The 14,740-nt window shown below is 34.6% G+C and overlaps 1 protein-coding gene across 2 annotated transcripts in view; it reads left to right on the plus strand.

The window, feature by feature from the left end:
* CEP83 (centrosomal protein 83) overlaps positions 1-14,413 on the plus strand; it is a 29,357-nt gene extending 14,944 nt beyond the window's left edge. For both annotated transcript variants that reach the window (XM_014059118.2, XM_014059119.2), the window contains exons 8-16: positions 300-414; positions 2,713-2,857; positions 3,559-3,708; positions 7,704-7,779; positions 8,545-8,702; positions 10,930-11,059; positions 11,432-11,535; positions 12,858-13,035; positions 13,663-14,413. In XM_014059118.2, coding sequence (XP_013914593.2) covers positions 300-414; positions 2,713-2,857; positions 3,559-3,708; positions 7,704-7,779; positions 8,545-8,702; positions 10,930-11,059; positions 11,432-11,535; positions 12,858-13,035; positions 13,663-13,851 — 1,245 coding nt within the window. In that variant the 3' untranslated portion in view covers positions 13,852-14,413. The remainder of the gene's footprint in view (positions 1-299; positions 415-2,712; positions 2,858-3,558; positions 3,709-7,703; positions 7,780-8,544; positions 8,703-10,929; positions 11,060-11,431; positions 11,536-12,857; positions 13,036-13,662) is intronic.
* The last annotated feature ends 327 nt before the right edge of the window (positions 14,414-14,740 follow it).

Genomic DNA, 14,740 nt, shown 5'->3' on the forward strand with positions numbered 1-14,740 from the left:
TTGAGAAAATATCTTGCTCTTAACAAACCTACAAAGTCTCATTTGGCAATAATACTTCATGCAAAATATTTTATAGGAGCAGAGGAGTGCAAATATTCTTTCAGGTTTTTAGGTAAAACTAGGTTACCTTTCTAAAGGAGGAAGCCCAGAAAACCAGTTGGTAGTGTTTGTGAGTCTTGGCAGTGAGATAAGGTGGAATCGTGTATTAATCTTACCATTTTACTACCATTACAAAAAAGACAATTTTGCGATATCTTTTTCTTAAAACTAAAAATTGATTATACATTATTTTTCTATAGATTGAAGAACTGAAGCATTCACAAAAGATTGAAATAACAAACATTAAGCTGGAGACAGCAAGAGCAAAGAGTGAGATAGAAAGAGAAAGGAACAAAATTCAAAGTGCACTGGATGGTAAAATATTAGTATTTAAATTATTTAATATACCAACTACAAATGTTATATTGGGTGATATAATACAGGTAGTCCTTGTTTAGTGGCTGCCTTGGAGAGCGATCATCCGCTGTTACGATGGTGATGAAAAAATAACTTTGCAACCAATGCCGGCATTTACAATCTTTGCAGCATCTCTCTGTCTGTCAGCTCATCCAGGTAAACCAAACATTAACCATAACTAGATTAGTTAATTCTACTATATTGTAAGGTTGTATTAACAGAATCTTGTTGAAAAGTCAAAACTTTCAGACACCACTTTTTAACTGCTTCATCCATTTGGGCAGGTGCTTCCTAAGTTTCTTTCTCTGACAGTTAAACCACCAGGGGCGCCTTCATTTCTTGTCTGATTGGTCCTAGACAGCGTCTCTTTCCCTCATTCCTCCAAATCATCCACACATTCCCTTACATTCAGTCACATTCTGCCTTTACAATTAGTTAGCACTTGTCCTGTGACGGACCCATCCCCACCCCATAGAGCGGAGAGATTGCTTAACAAGGACTCCCTTCTTGAGCTGCTTTTCTGTGCAGTGCATCCCTAAAAAAAATCCCTAACAGCAAGTTAACAAACTGACCTCTAAAGGCTTTTGTTTGCTCTTAAGCAGCTCTTGCTAATTATCCCAGTGCCAGGTTGACCACCCACTGCTTGGAATCATATGACTATTTGGGGTTGTTTCATTCAAATGCTGTAAAGGGAAGACTAAAATTAGTAAGCACAGTTGTCGTCACATGGTTTTTAGTTTAGCGACTGCTTCATGGTTGAGTTGATGGTCTCAGTTGTGGTTGCTAAATGAGTAGTGCCTGGTAACAACAAGAGCAGTCACTGATATTTATTTGATGACTTCCCAAATGTACTTTGTGTATTTTTCAGCAGGTATAGGTAAGCTGGTCTCTACCGTTAGGACATTAGGCACATTCCTTGGTGCACAGTAGGCTCACTATACTATTTTTAAAAAGCTTAGATTGTTTTTATTAAACAAAACAAGCTGGCATACCGCAGAGCATAAGCTGGTAAAAAACAGCATTGTCCAGCAATGGCCACCATAGACTTCTTAGAAAATAGAAGGTATAGGTAACACTACCTTAGGATGGGGGGGGGGGTTGTGTGCCTACCTATCTTTCTGGATAGGTAGATTAAATGATGGATAATTTATCCAGTAAAGATGGTTTTTGTCACTGGCCACAACATCTGTTTTGTCACTAGAAAACTCTTTGACTGTCATTTTGTGATAATTCCCACAACTTGTTCTTAAAAGTTCCAGTGATCCCAGCTGCTACACTTAGTATAGAATCAGTCAAATGTAGGTAGTTATTCTATATAGCAGGGGAGGAGGATTATGTTCATTATTTTTTATATATTAAAAATTGACCATTAATTTGATATTCATGATCATGAACCTGATTTTCTCTAATTATCCAAATATTATCCTTACCTCTAGCTCTGTGCTTACAGAGATAAATGATGTAATTGGGGGATATAATGACTGTAATTCCTAGATGAGAAGAAATGTCTGCCTGGCTTGAAAATATTTATTTTTCGTTTCCAGTGCGATATTTCTTTAAAATATGTGACATTTTGTTTTTAGGTAAGGCATGTGTATCCATAATAAATTATATTTGTATATTTCTACTAAGAGGTTTGTGTTATATGAAACAATGCAAGCCTATACAGGTAATCCTTATCTTATGACCATAATTGAGCCCAGAATTTATGTTGCTGAGAAAATTGTTAAATGAATTTTGCTCCATTTTATGATTTTTCTTGCCACAGTTGTTAAGTGAATCACTCCAGTTCTTAAATTAGTAACAGGGTTGTTAAGTGAATCTGGTTTCCCCATTGACTTTGCTTGTCAGAATTTCGCAAAAGATGATGACAGTACTCCTGGACATTGCAACCATCATAAATTGTCAAGTTGTCATCCAGTTGTCAAGCATCTGAATGTAAATCATGTTACCATGGGGATGTTGCAATGGTCATATGTGTGAAAAATGGTCATAAGTCACATTTTTTCTGTGCCGTTGTAACTTCACTGCAGTTCTGGTCACTAAATGAACTGTTGTAAATCAAGGACTACCTATATTTTATTTGGAAGAAGGAATGATCCACAATGTCATTGGTTGTCTGGTTAGGCAATTATATGTCTGAGGCATAGGAGTCAATTCTATTTTCTTGATATCTGCATAAAGATTTTAATATTTTTAAATACTCAGCATAATTGCGACTATAGAAGAATAACTTTTTAAAACTTATAATAACAGGATTACATTCAGATAACGAAATACTTAAGACAACTCTTCAGCGACACAAAGCACTTTCAGTAGAAAAGGATCGTGAATTAATACGTAAAGTACAAGCTGCCAAAGAAGAAGGCTTCCAAAATATTGTAGCATTACAGGAGGAAAAGTAGGTACATTTTTGTTTGTTTTTTTCCAGCTTTTTTAAAAATAAAAACTGCAATGTCCTCCTTTGATTCTCTTTGATTATAATTCATTATGCTTCCTGTCCTGGCTATAAAATGGATACTATTTTAACAGCTGTTGACATTTCTATTATACTGTTTTGGATTTTAATACCTTTTTTGTGATATATCATTTCTTCTTCCATTCCTTTCCATTGCCAAAAAAAAAGGGTTTGCTTATGTCACATCATCCATGAGGAAATACGCTATATACAGTTTTTGCTTTACTCCTAGGGCTTTGCCAGTAAGAGACATTTTGAGTTTACAGAAGTTGTATGTATATACCTTAGTGTGATATCAACATTTCTTTATGGCATGGGTATCTGATACCTTTTCTGGCTATGAAAGTCATATTAGTATAGTGGTGAAGACATCAGACTAGCAGCTAGGAGACTGATAGTTCTAATCCCATTTTACAGCAAAACCAGCTGGTTGACCTTGGGCCAGTCCCTCTCTCTCAACCCTAAGAACGAAGCAATGTCAAACTACTTCAGAAAAACTTTGTCAAGAAAATTGTAGGGACTTTTCCAAGCAATCGCCAGGAGTCAGTGCTGACTTGAAGACACACACCCCTCCCTCCAAAATCTGGCCCATTAAACATGATCATATAAACAACTGCTTTTTATAGTTATTTACTATATTTCAGGTTAGAACTTGAATCTAAACTAACTGAACTAGAAAAAAACAGAATGGAGCAAGATGCTCAGAGGCAATCAGAGAAAGATCAGTATGAAGAAAAGATATCTGCTATGCGCTTGGAAGAAGAGTCAACCAAAAGGGAAATCAAAAATCTTAGGTAAGGTACTATGTAAGGATTTAATGTATTTAAAAAGTTCTTAGAATGTAACAATTTAATTACCCAAGATGGATATTAAAGCAAGCAGTTAGTTTCCAATAAAGATAAAGCAGAACTACTACTACTAATCCTATTTGTTTATAAAACACTTTATTAAGTCACCAATTTTATATTAATTTGATAAGAATAAAAGGTTTTTTTTGCAGCAGTTTCTCATACAGATTTTGCTATTCATGTCTAATTCTCCAGCAATTTTACTCCTTCAGCCGTATTATTTTAGTTTAAACAAAATTTATTAAAATGCATTTTAGCCTTGAAAAATTAATTGAAAAATCTATTTTCAATTAGAAAGAATGAACACAAGAAAAATAATAAAGATGGAACAAAAGGAGAAAAACCAACAAGAAATGGCTTTTATTTTGCTATTTTCAGAAAATGTTTAAATTTCTTTGTAATTCCCTTATATCTTTTTCACTTCTTCCTTGGCTACCAGATTATTATCATTTATCACATCAAGGATCAATATATAATTTGGCCTTACTTTATTACTTATGGAATAATAATGCTTTCCTGAGTATAAAGCCTTGGCTGCTTTCTTGAAATTCAACAGTTAACTGACAGCCCTAATACACTTATTCTTAAATTTTTCTGTATCCCAAACAGTTTGGCATTTTAAGCTCAATTAAGAATTAAAGGGGAGTTTAAGTTATTCAGAATATTTAAATACTTCAGTTCTGTTATTCAACCACTGTTTGACATTACAGTGCCACCGGACATGTGATATTAACAACCAGTCCCTGAAGTTACGGCAGATGCAACCCCTGTGGTCATATGATAAAAAATTGGGTACTTGGCAGTCTACCCATGTTTATGATGTTTCAGCTCTTGGCACCCACCGATTTCCCCCCATATCTCTGCTGTTTTGGCCACTGCACAGCAGTACTCCTCACTGGCACTGTTGGGGCTGAAGTAGAGGTCCAGAGCACTCAGCAGTCTGAGCCATCTGCAATTGCCCCCATGCCTCATCTTCAGCCCCAGTGCTCCTACAGAGCACCAAAACACAAAACCCTCACTGCCCTGTGTGCCACAAGTCTTGCCACCACCAACAGGCCTTATCCCTCTTATACCTACCCTATATAAGGCAGTTTAGGGTCAAGTCAGGCCTTCTTCCCAAGGCCACTTATGCCATCCTCTTAAATAGTGCATTGTGAGAATGGAATGAGCTATTTGCAGATAGTAGGTGGGAGTAGGTGATGGTTTGGAAAGCCTTTGAAAAGCTTCTGAGAGGAGGAGCCTATGTCGCTATGAAATGGTCGCCCGATCTCGATGCTCCAAGATCGCCGCCAATACTTTTTTCGCTGGGTGGTTCAATCGGACCTAAACCGTCCCGTAGAGACGGTGAACAGGAAGACTACGTTCTGCTGATCACAGGGACATCGCAAAGTCCCTGATTGATGCAGGAAAAGGTCTCTCAGCTGGCGTTAAAAGCTCAGCCCCCAGGCTGATGAAGTAGGGACAGCTCCAAAATGGAAGGAAACGGAAGAGAAACTGTTTACAGCTGGTGAGGAATTTTTATCCGTTTTAAAAGAGCCCACCTATAAAAAACTTAAAGCTAATTTAAATCTAAGAATAAAAAAAATAAGTGGTGGAATTAAGCTTTGGATGGTTTTGGTCAGTGTGTTATCTTAATTTTTAAACGTTATTTTCATGGATGAAATTTATGCAAACCGTTTGAAATGAATGGATCAAGTTTTCTTCTTCTAAAATTTTTACTATTACTTTCACAACCTATGGACTAAACTTCTCCTTATTCATCACTACATGTTTCTTTTACTCTTTCTTCTCTATTTCATGTAAGAATTTGACTTTTTTAAAACTTGGAATATTAAAAGATACAAAAAGAACAAAGAGAATTGCAATAATTGTAACAACAAAGGGAGAGATAACCTACTCGAAGACTGGAAACTTGAGTACTGAAAACAAAATACTTTTACTTTCACTACTGATTATTCTGGTCTGGAACTTTAAAGTCTCACAGTTTGTTTATAGAAAGTGATAAGAAGTAAAGCACCATTTGTTTATACAAATGTTCCTTTGAAGTATATCCTTAACCAGAGATCTCATGGTGAACTTAGGTATAACCTTGTAAAAATCTTCCAAGTCAGAGCAGCAGTGTTTTAATAGCTGGAAACAATGGCTTATTTCCAACAACAGAAAGAAACTGTCAACTTGCAAGAGATAATGTTTGCAATACAGAAATTATCAAATACATTTCAGAAAATGTTTGAAAAATTAGAGCACCTAACAGAAAAATATGATGAAAAGGATGGAGATGCTTATCAAATGGGAAAAATAGAGGGTAGAGTCCCAAGCAATAAAGAGAAAAATGACTACAAAGAAAGCAAATCTGCTGACATCTATGGTGAATGGTTTCTGTCTGGAAATGGAAAAAGTAGAATATGGAAAGGGTAACTAGATGGATGGGAACCCTACCCTAGATGGCAAGACACAGAAGAAGAAAAAATAAAAGAACTTAAGGATTTAAAGGGAGAAATTTTATTAGTAACACCATCGATAACAACACTGACAATTAAAGTCAAGCTGATTAAGGAAAAAGAAGAAGGGCATTGAAATTACATGAGAGAATCAATAAACAAGGAGTTGCAAAGAAGAGTCCATACAAACTTGATTAAGGAGACGATTAGAGGACTGATGCCACAAATGGCAGAAGACATGAGACTGTTCACTACTGGAAAGAAACAGGCTGATAGATGAAAGTGTTTAATCTAAAACTAGTTGGACTTAATGAAATTTAGGGACAATAGATATGGTTAAATAAACAATTGAAAATGATAATAATGTATACATATGTATTGGTATAACAAGTAGTAATTGGATATGAATATTGAATGGTACCTATGAAAGGAAGATGAGAAATGGTTTGGTTACATATAAAGATTAATAAAAAAGAACTAAATTATGATAATGGATATAGTCAAATAAAGGAGAGATAATGAAAACAATGTATATATAGGTATGGGTACAACATGGGGAAATTGGATGTAAATTGTAAACAGTGATTTGGAAAGGAAGATTAGAAACCTTTGTTACTAAAAGTTATTGATGTTTAGCTAGAATATGCTATAAGGAATACTGTTATTGGGATACTAGAAATAGCAAATGAGATGCCAATATGTGGTTATGTCTTGAGTTTTGGTATGTTTTAGGATGAAGGACGTTTAAACAATTATAGTCAAACAAGAATGGGGGTAGGATGATGGTAATATGTACAAATATATTTGATTTAAAATACTAGAATTAATATGAATCATGGGTGATTATGAAAAAAATGCACAAACTTTTTTTTGTAACCAACTGATACACTTAAAAAGTATGTAAAGAAAGAGGATTTTTTGTGTTGTGTCTGTCTTTGAAAAATAAAAATAAAAAAACTTTTAATAAAAAAAGAAAAGCTTCTGAGATCTTCTGAAGCATTGTGAGAATAGCATGCTTATTTTTCTCCAAATAGCACAACCTGTTCTTACGGTGCTTTAGAAGGCCTCAGAAGCTTTCCAAAGCATCGCTAGGACAGGGTATAGGATTATAAGACATAAGTGGGTGGGACAGATTCAAGAGGAAGCAGTCTCTTACCTTATCAAGGCTCAGGACCAGGAATGGCTTGGATCAGTGTGGGTCCTTGCCTAACAACTGGTGGGATTTGGCTAACAACAGCAACAGGGACCGCTAGGTGTTGTGTCACTGAGCAATGAGGTCATGTGATATTTCCCCTAGCAACCAATTAATGATTGAAAGCCACTCAGAGTTGCTTCCAATTGTTTCCAGGCGAGATGAATGGCATATAAGTTGTATGAATGAACAACAGCATCGCTTACCCTTTGAAATTTCACATCCAATTATCATTTAACTCAAGAACTACCTGTATAGACATGTTTTTAAGTATATATTTTACAGCTCTGCTTCATATTGACTTGTAGAGTAAAAATTCAAGAAGGAGTTACTGTTTCTGAGGATCTAGAAAAAGAGAAAAGTGAAAATGCAAATTTAAAGCAGGTACAAAGTTGGTTTATATTCTTTGATCTATTTTAATTTGTGGGTGCATGTGGTGGTTTTATTTTATTTCATATTTTGATTTTTTTCTGTTTTGATAACCATTTTCCATTTCAAAAATAGAAAAAGAGGCTTCCTTGGATACAAATCAGTCCAAAAATCATCAGCATCACATACAAGAATCTGTAATTTATTTGGTTATAGTATGTGGTGTTAGGAAGAATGATATAATTTTAAACGTTCATTTTGTTTTTGTTTTTTATGTTTTTTATATGTATATATTTGTTTTTATACCGTCATTTTGTTTTTGTTTTTTACATGTTGTTTTTTATATTACATGAGAAATTTAGTATTGCAGTGTATTTATTTATTAAATTTTTAGTACCCAGCTTATTCTGAAAAATGAGTTTAGTTTTAGGTTGTGGCCCACAACTGAGCTGCGGCCCATTTGGAATCAGACCTCACAAGTATCAGGCGAGTCTGCGTGCATAGCTCCATTTGCAGTGAGCACTTGCACTCGTGTGCAGCTCCATTTGCATGAGCAGCCGATATTTGTGGAAAACTCCATTTGCACGAGCAACAGGCTCATGCAAATGGACATACACATGTTCACATGTGCACTTGCTGCTCACATGGAACCATCCTCTCTTTTCTCTCTCCCCCTCTCCCCCCCCCTCCCCCCCATCTGCCAAGCTGGAAAAGTTGGGGACCGCTGCTCTAGAATTTGATAAATGAAATTGACCATTTCATAAGATATTTCTGTTACAGCAACTGCATGATCTGCAGCTTCGAGTGGCTTCCTTTTCACAGTCAGAGAATGATTTATTGGATTCCAATCAGAAACTCAAGGAAATGCTGGAGAGGTTAAAACATGAATGTCGGAATGCACAAAGTCAAGCAGAAAGAGCTCAAGCAGATTCAGAGAAGTATGATTTCACTGTTAATGCAATGCTACTGTTGCATTTTTTGCAACTAAAAAACTGGATGACATGAAGAGCAACTTGTCCTTGACATCTAGTATAGGTTCATATGTCTGTAACAGAATTTTCTCTAGAATATCAAAATTATTTAACCATTTAAAGTCAGAAGATTTTAGTCTAGCTTTCTGCAGAAACAAATTCTAAGTGGTTCTTGATGGGAAAGTAGAGCAAAATTAATGTGCACCATTCCTGTGCCCCTTCTTCCTCAGTTTGGTCTCTTTGTCAGCCTGCCCATTGATCTCAATACATTTCTAACCATAGGTATGGCTGGTCCATATAACTCACCTCTAGTAAGTCACCTCTATAAAGGCCAATGACTTTGCTACAATCCTTCTTGGTTCTCTCAACAGTTGTCCTTCCTTTCCCAAACATCTGACTCCTCAAACAGTAATCAATTTTAAGTAAATGAATAGTAATATGACCTAAAGCTGATACAAAGAATTAGTGGACAAACTGTTCTTGACCTTTCTTACTGTTCAGATTGGGGTTACTTATTGCTTTTACAAAATATGTTTAGTTTTCAGCCATGTCATTTTAATCACATCAATTGTGATACTACTGATATAGAAGATGAGGTTTACTTAACTTTTTGTCATCAATTTTGAGACAATGGTTTGCTTAAGATTATGGGCATGTTAGTTGACAAATTGTTTCTGGAAAAAATAAAGCAACTGAATTTTTAAAATGCTCACGGTTCTTTAAACAATCTATTTTATATATAGTGGTATATTCACAGATGATGGTTTCTTAAAGTCACTTGAGAAATTAGGCACATAACGATTTCTATAGCTGTCTATTTTGTATTTTCAAATGCACCTAAAAATTTTAAACACCTAGGCTTTTATCTTAACGCCTCTTATTCTGTGCATGCAGCCTAGATGAAATTATTTCAAATAATTTATTTTATTTTTTTATTTATTAAAATAAATAAATAAATAAATTTCAAATAAATGGAACTGGAACATTTGAAGTAGCTGTCCCCCCCCCCCCATCACACTTCATATCTCTATGAAGAATAGTGAACCAGAATTAAGATTCTGAAGATTTTATGTTTACTACCAATGCTATTGGCTGATTTTGGTCCTATAGTCCCCATGACATTGGCAGCACTGTATGGTGGCTGAGTGAAGAGTTTGCTTCTGAAGAAGGGAATTTGAGAACCCAATGTCTTATAATCCGTTTTAGAATTCTTACCACAGAGATTGGTCTTATAACAATATTTATATTCTATGTCAAAGTGTTATAACAGCATTTCACATACTGTTCTTAATGTAGGTGACCCATTATTTCCAGAATTCTGCAGTAATTTTGATAGCACAGTCAATGCTTTATTCCCAATGAATAAAAGACATCTTGAAAGCCATCCAAAAAAGCTTATGAAGCAGCTGCCTATGCCTGAAAAAAGACTAAACATTTGATAATATATGCTTTCATATACAGTATATTATAGAGTACTATATATTTTTTCAAAAGATTTGCATAATCTTAATAAAAGTAGATAGCAGGGTGATAGCAAAAACCTGTATACATATTTTTGTATTTATTTAAAAGATTTATGTGCCCCAATCTTTCATACCATGTACCCTGCGTTATGCTGGGTTAATAATAAAACAAAAGCCAAGAACTTCCTCTACTCCCAAATATATAATACTCACACATATCAACATTCACCTTTGTTGAATTCCTGTCTCCTTCTACCCTAATATTTGTGGAGAAAGCCAGCAATTCAGGGCATTCCAGAAACCTAGGAATAGGGGCCTGCTGGATTTCAGGGGGAAGGGAGGTTTTCAAAAGAACAGTGATTCCCCTCAAGAAAACGTGCTGCTTAGTGCCCACTAGAAAGCAACCTTTATGGGAAGGGATTCACAGAGACCTTTCTCTATAGATGGATACAGCTTATTGTAGTTTAAAGAAATGTTTTTCTGAAGCATAAGAAATTCAGCTTCTCCGAATGAAACCCTTCACAGATTATCTTTTTGCTTAGTGTTTATATTATAAAATAACAAGAAACATGCTTTTTAGGATAGTCTGGAATTCATCTGGGTATATCAAATATTTTTTATACTTTAAGTAGCAAACAAGGATGGCAGTCTTAACTGGGAATTTATAGTGTTCACTTCTGTGAAGAAGTAGAATCAATTTGTAAAATAACCACTGTTCGTTTGTTTTTTAGGAATTTGGAAGATAAACAGGTGAAGTGGCTAGAAGAAAAACATAAACTTACTCAGCATGTCACAGAGATAGAAGACAAGTATAAAGTAACAAAAGAGAAATTGTATCGAGCATCGGTTGCTCAGAAAAAGGCATGTCTCATGCATAATTTTGAAAGAAGCTGTTCCTTTTTAGTTGAATTAAAGTTTGTGCCATAATAGCTAAAAGAAGATTTCAATTTGTAAATAACATTATAACATAATTATATCTATTACTAAAATTTCTTTTAAGTTTGTGAGGCTGAGAAGCCATGATATATAAACAATATAAACAACAAGATGCTAATTTTAATTGTGCTAAATGTGGCCTTTCAAAAGATCAAGAGTTGATTCACTTGTTACTATTTCTCCTGATGAATATTTGTGATTGGGAAAGTTTTTGGTCAGGCTGCACATATGCAACTACATATTTAAATATGGGAGTCAACCTTAAAAATATAAATTTGTATATTGTATTAATTACAGAGAAAGACACTTAATGACAACAAGCAAAAGAAATTACTGAACAAGATAGAGCTCTTAGAAGCCAAGAGAGAAGAACTAGAAACAGAAAACCAAGTGTTAAACAGGTATAATCTTATGTTGTTTGATTCTGAATTGAATAATGTTTCATACTATTGCTGTTAAAAATTTTTAGGTACAGTCTTTGCTGTCTTAATGAAAAAAACATTCTATTTTAAAAGGAAATTACAGCTGGCCCATCTTGGTCAAGACCACAGGCTCATTACATCCATTTGCAAATTTCTGATTTTTTTTTAGAAAGCTGTATATACATGCATTTTATTCTTAGCACTATTATTACCCTGAAACCATGATACTATATATCAGAAACTGTTTTAGAAATATAAAAAATGTTTCTAACTAAAACAACCCTTTTCAATTGGAAATAGTCATTTCAATTTGAAAATAAACTGTTACAATCTCTTGGAAATGTTCTACCATGTTTTCCCAAAAATAAGACAGGATCTTATTTTCTTTGATCCCTGGAATAAGCACTTGGGCTTATTTTCGGGGAGGTCGTCTTATTTTTGAGGTTCAGGAGGCCCTAACCTCGGCCTGTGAATCAGCTAATCCAGAGAAGGCTGGAAGTTATGTTTCTGGCACACTCTTGCCAGCCCTAGCATCGCTGGGCCTGCTGCTCTTTTTGCGGCCGCCACTAATAGAAGGCGTGCGGTAGCTAGGGTTTGTGAGAGCGGCCTCCACGAGGCCATTCCATGTGGATGGCAAGGGCACATGGGGCATGTTCTCCCCTTCCCTCCCCAGGAAATGGCGGGGTTCATGCGCATGTATTTAAATACTTTAAGGAAGGGCTTATTTTCGGGGGAGGACTTATTTTAGCGCATGCGCTCAAAAGTCCAATTGGGCTTATCATCCGGGGAGGTCTTATTTTCAGGGAAACAGGATAAAGATGTTTAAACTGTCCAAGAACATTTTCAAGTTAACAGGACAATATCAAACTTGAAGCATTTCTACTTGTCTTCAAACAGTCCATTTCATACTCAAATGTTTTTATTTTTGGAGTCACCAATAGGGGATATCAAAAGGTTATAATTCAAATGTTTTATTGGGAATATGTAAAAGAAGCAATATTCAGGTTTAAAATCTTGTGTTGGTTGTCCATCAGCATTTCATTATTTGTTTGAGAGATGTTTGGGATAGTGGTTAGGGTATCAGGCTAGAAACCAGGAGACTGAGTTCTAGTCCTTCCTTAGGCATGAAAACTGGCTGGTGACTTTGGACCACAGTGTCAGATTTGGGTGACAAGTTGTCAATTTGTATCACAACTAATGGGTCAACTCATTGGTTGGTTTAAAAAAAAGGCTGGACCCTGCGCTCAAGGAAAACATTAGTAGGAAAAGAATTTTTATTTAGTTATTTATATTTATTATAGGCAAAATATTCCTTTTGAAGAACACCTCCGCCTTCAGAAAAGACTAAAAGATCTGCAACGGAGACATAATGAGTTCCGCAGACTGATCCTTTTTCCCAATATCCCAACATTGAATCCAGCTAACTTATTATCTTCATCTTTGATTCCTGGGCCAGAATTACCATTCCCTCTCCTTCAGGTATGTAATATTCCCATATGACAGAGTAGGTAATAGTGTTTCAAAAAGCATAAAAAATAAAATTAATATTTTTCCAGTTTTCCTAAATACAATTTGATGAAACAATATAGTAGTATTGAAAGAAAAGTGAGATTATTTTTGTGCAACCGTGCCATCAATTTATTTTGCAGCTTAGCTATGGTAGCTAAGACCCTACCATTTCAAAAATGTTTTACCATGTTGAACCAAAAGTTATATGATAAATACATCCTAACCTTAATTATGCAGAAAAGTAGCAATACCATTTCTTTAATTCTATTGATTTTGGTTAAAACCTTACAATTTCTGTATAATTATTTTTACAGTGAAGGATACCTAAACTTTTAGTTAAGCTATGTAATACTGTCTTAATTCCTCTGGCTACAGGTAAGTTCCTATAAATTAATATAAGCATCTTTATTGTCTCGATTGTATTAAAATACTGTGCTTGTTTTTTGCTTATACAACTGAATATCTTACAATCAGAACATATAATTGAAATCCAGAACCAGTAACCTGAATCTTCCACAGCCCTACAATATCTTTAAAAATAAAAGTGCTAAATAGTGTATTACATTCCTTTCCTCATCTCCTTTACCTCTTGTGAAGGAGGAGCAACATCAAAGAGAACTTTCACTGCTTCATAAACGATTGGAAGAACTAGAGACCACACAGAGAAGCCAACTGCAAGAACTTGGTGCTGCTTCTACTGAACGACCTCAGTCGGAAATAAGTACTGAATCAGACAGAAATAAGTTTGTGGAACAATATGATCTGTCATCTGGAGATGCCAAATAAACCATTAAACCCTTTTCAACTTTTGCCAAAAATTCATCTACAAGTGCCGTAAAATAGGTAAAAGCTCTGTTTTAAATCATTTGTACTGTTTTTAATATTTTTTTAAAAGAATATAATTGAAATATTTGGAAAATAATTTTAAACTCTAAGAATCATGTTGCACTGTAATGTTTTGCTAATAATACTTTTCTAAAAATTTTAATAGTTTGACTAAAAAAGAAATGCTCGAAGTAGCCCCTACTCTATTGTTTTCAGGTTGTTATATAAAGTTTTCATTTTTTTGTTACTCACCAAGCTGGACTTTTGTAATCTTAAAATACTGAGAAAATGGAAAACAACATTGTTTGAGCTCTGTTATCATTATGTGAATTTTGTCCACAAATTTACCTTTGAAAATATTTTACTATCTGCACTTTAAAATGTTATGAAATATCAAGAAAAATAATCACGTTTTAAGTGAATATGAATATTGCTTTATCTACATGCAAAAAAATGTGTGTGTTTCAGATCAAAGTTTTGTTAATTAATCAAATCTATTTATAATATATTTTTGTAAAATCTATCTTCTCTGTGTTTTATTTAATTATTTAACAACCATAAAAAGCATAATTTTGAGATTAGTAGATTGTTTTTATTCTACAGATTCTTAACTTTTAATAAGATAAGCAACAAAACAATTTATTCATTTGTTTTGAGCAGTTTCCGGTAAGTCAGTAAATAAACCTAAGTTAAATGGACAAAATCATCTCATGAATAATAATAATAAAAACCTGCAGCTCCGATTCTGCCATTTCTTCAGGGATTTGACGACAGAATGGACTTAATCCACTGTCCAACAAATTTAAATGATTCTGTTACTTTTGCTTTTTTTCAGGATTTATATATAGAT

The sequence above is a fragment of the Thamnophis sirtalis genome, unplaced genomic scaffold (assembly GCF_051295495.1).
Source record: "Thamnophis sirtalis isolate CommonGarterSnake01/CBP01778 unplaced genomic scaffold, rThaSir2_p1.2 scaffold_9, whole genome shotgun sequence".
NCBI lineage: Eukaryota > Metazoa > Chordata > Lepidosauria > Squamata > Natricidae > Thamnophis > Thamnophis sirtalis.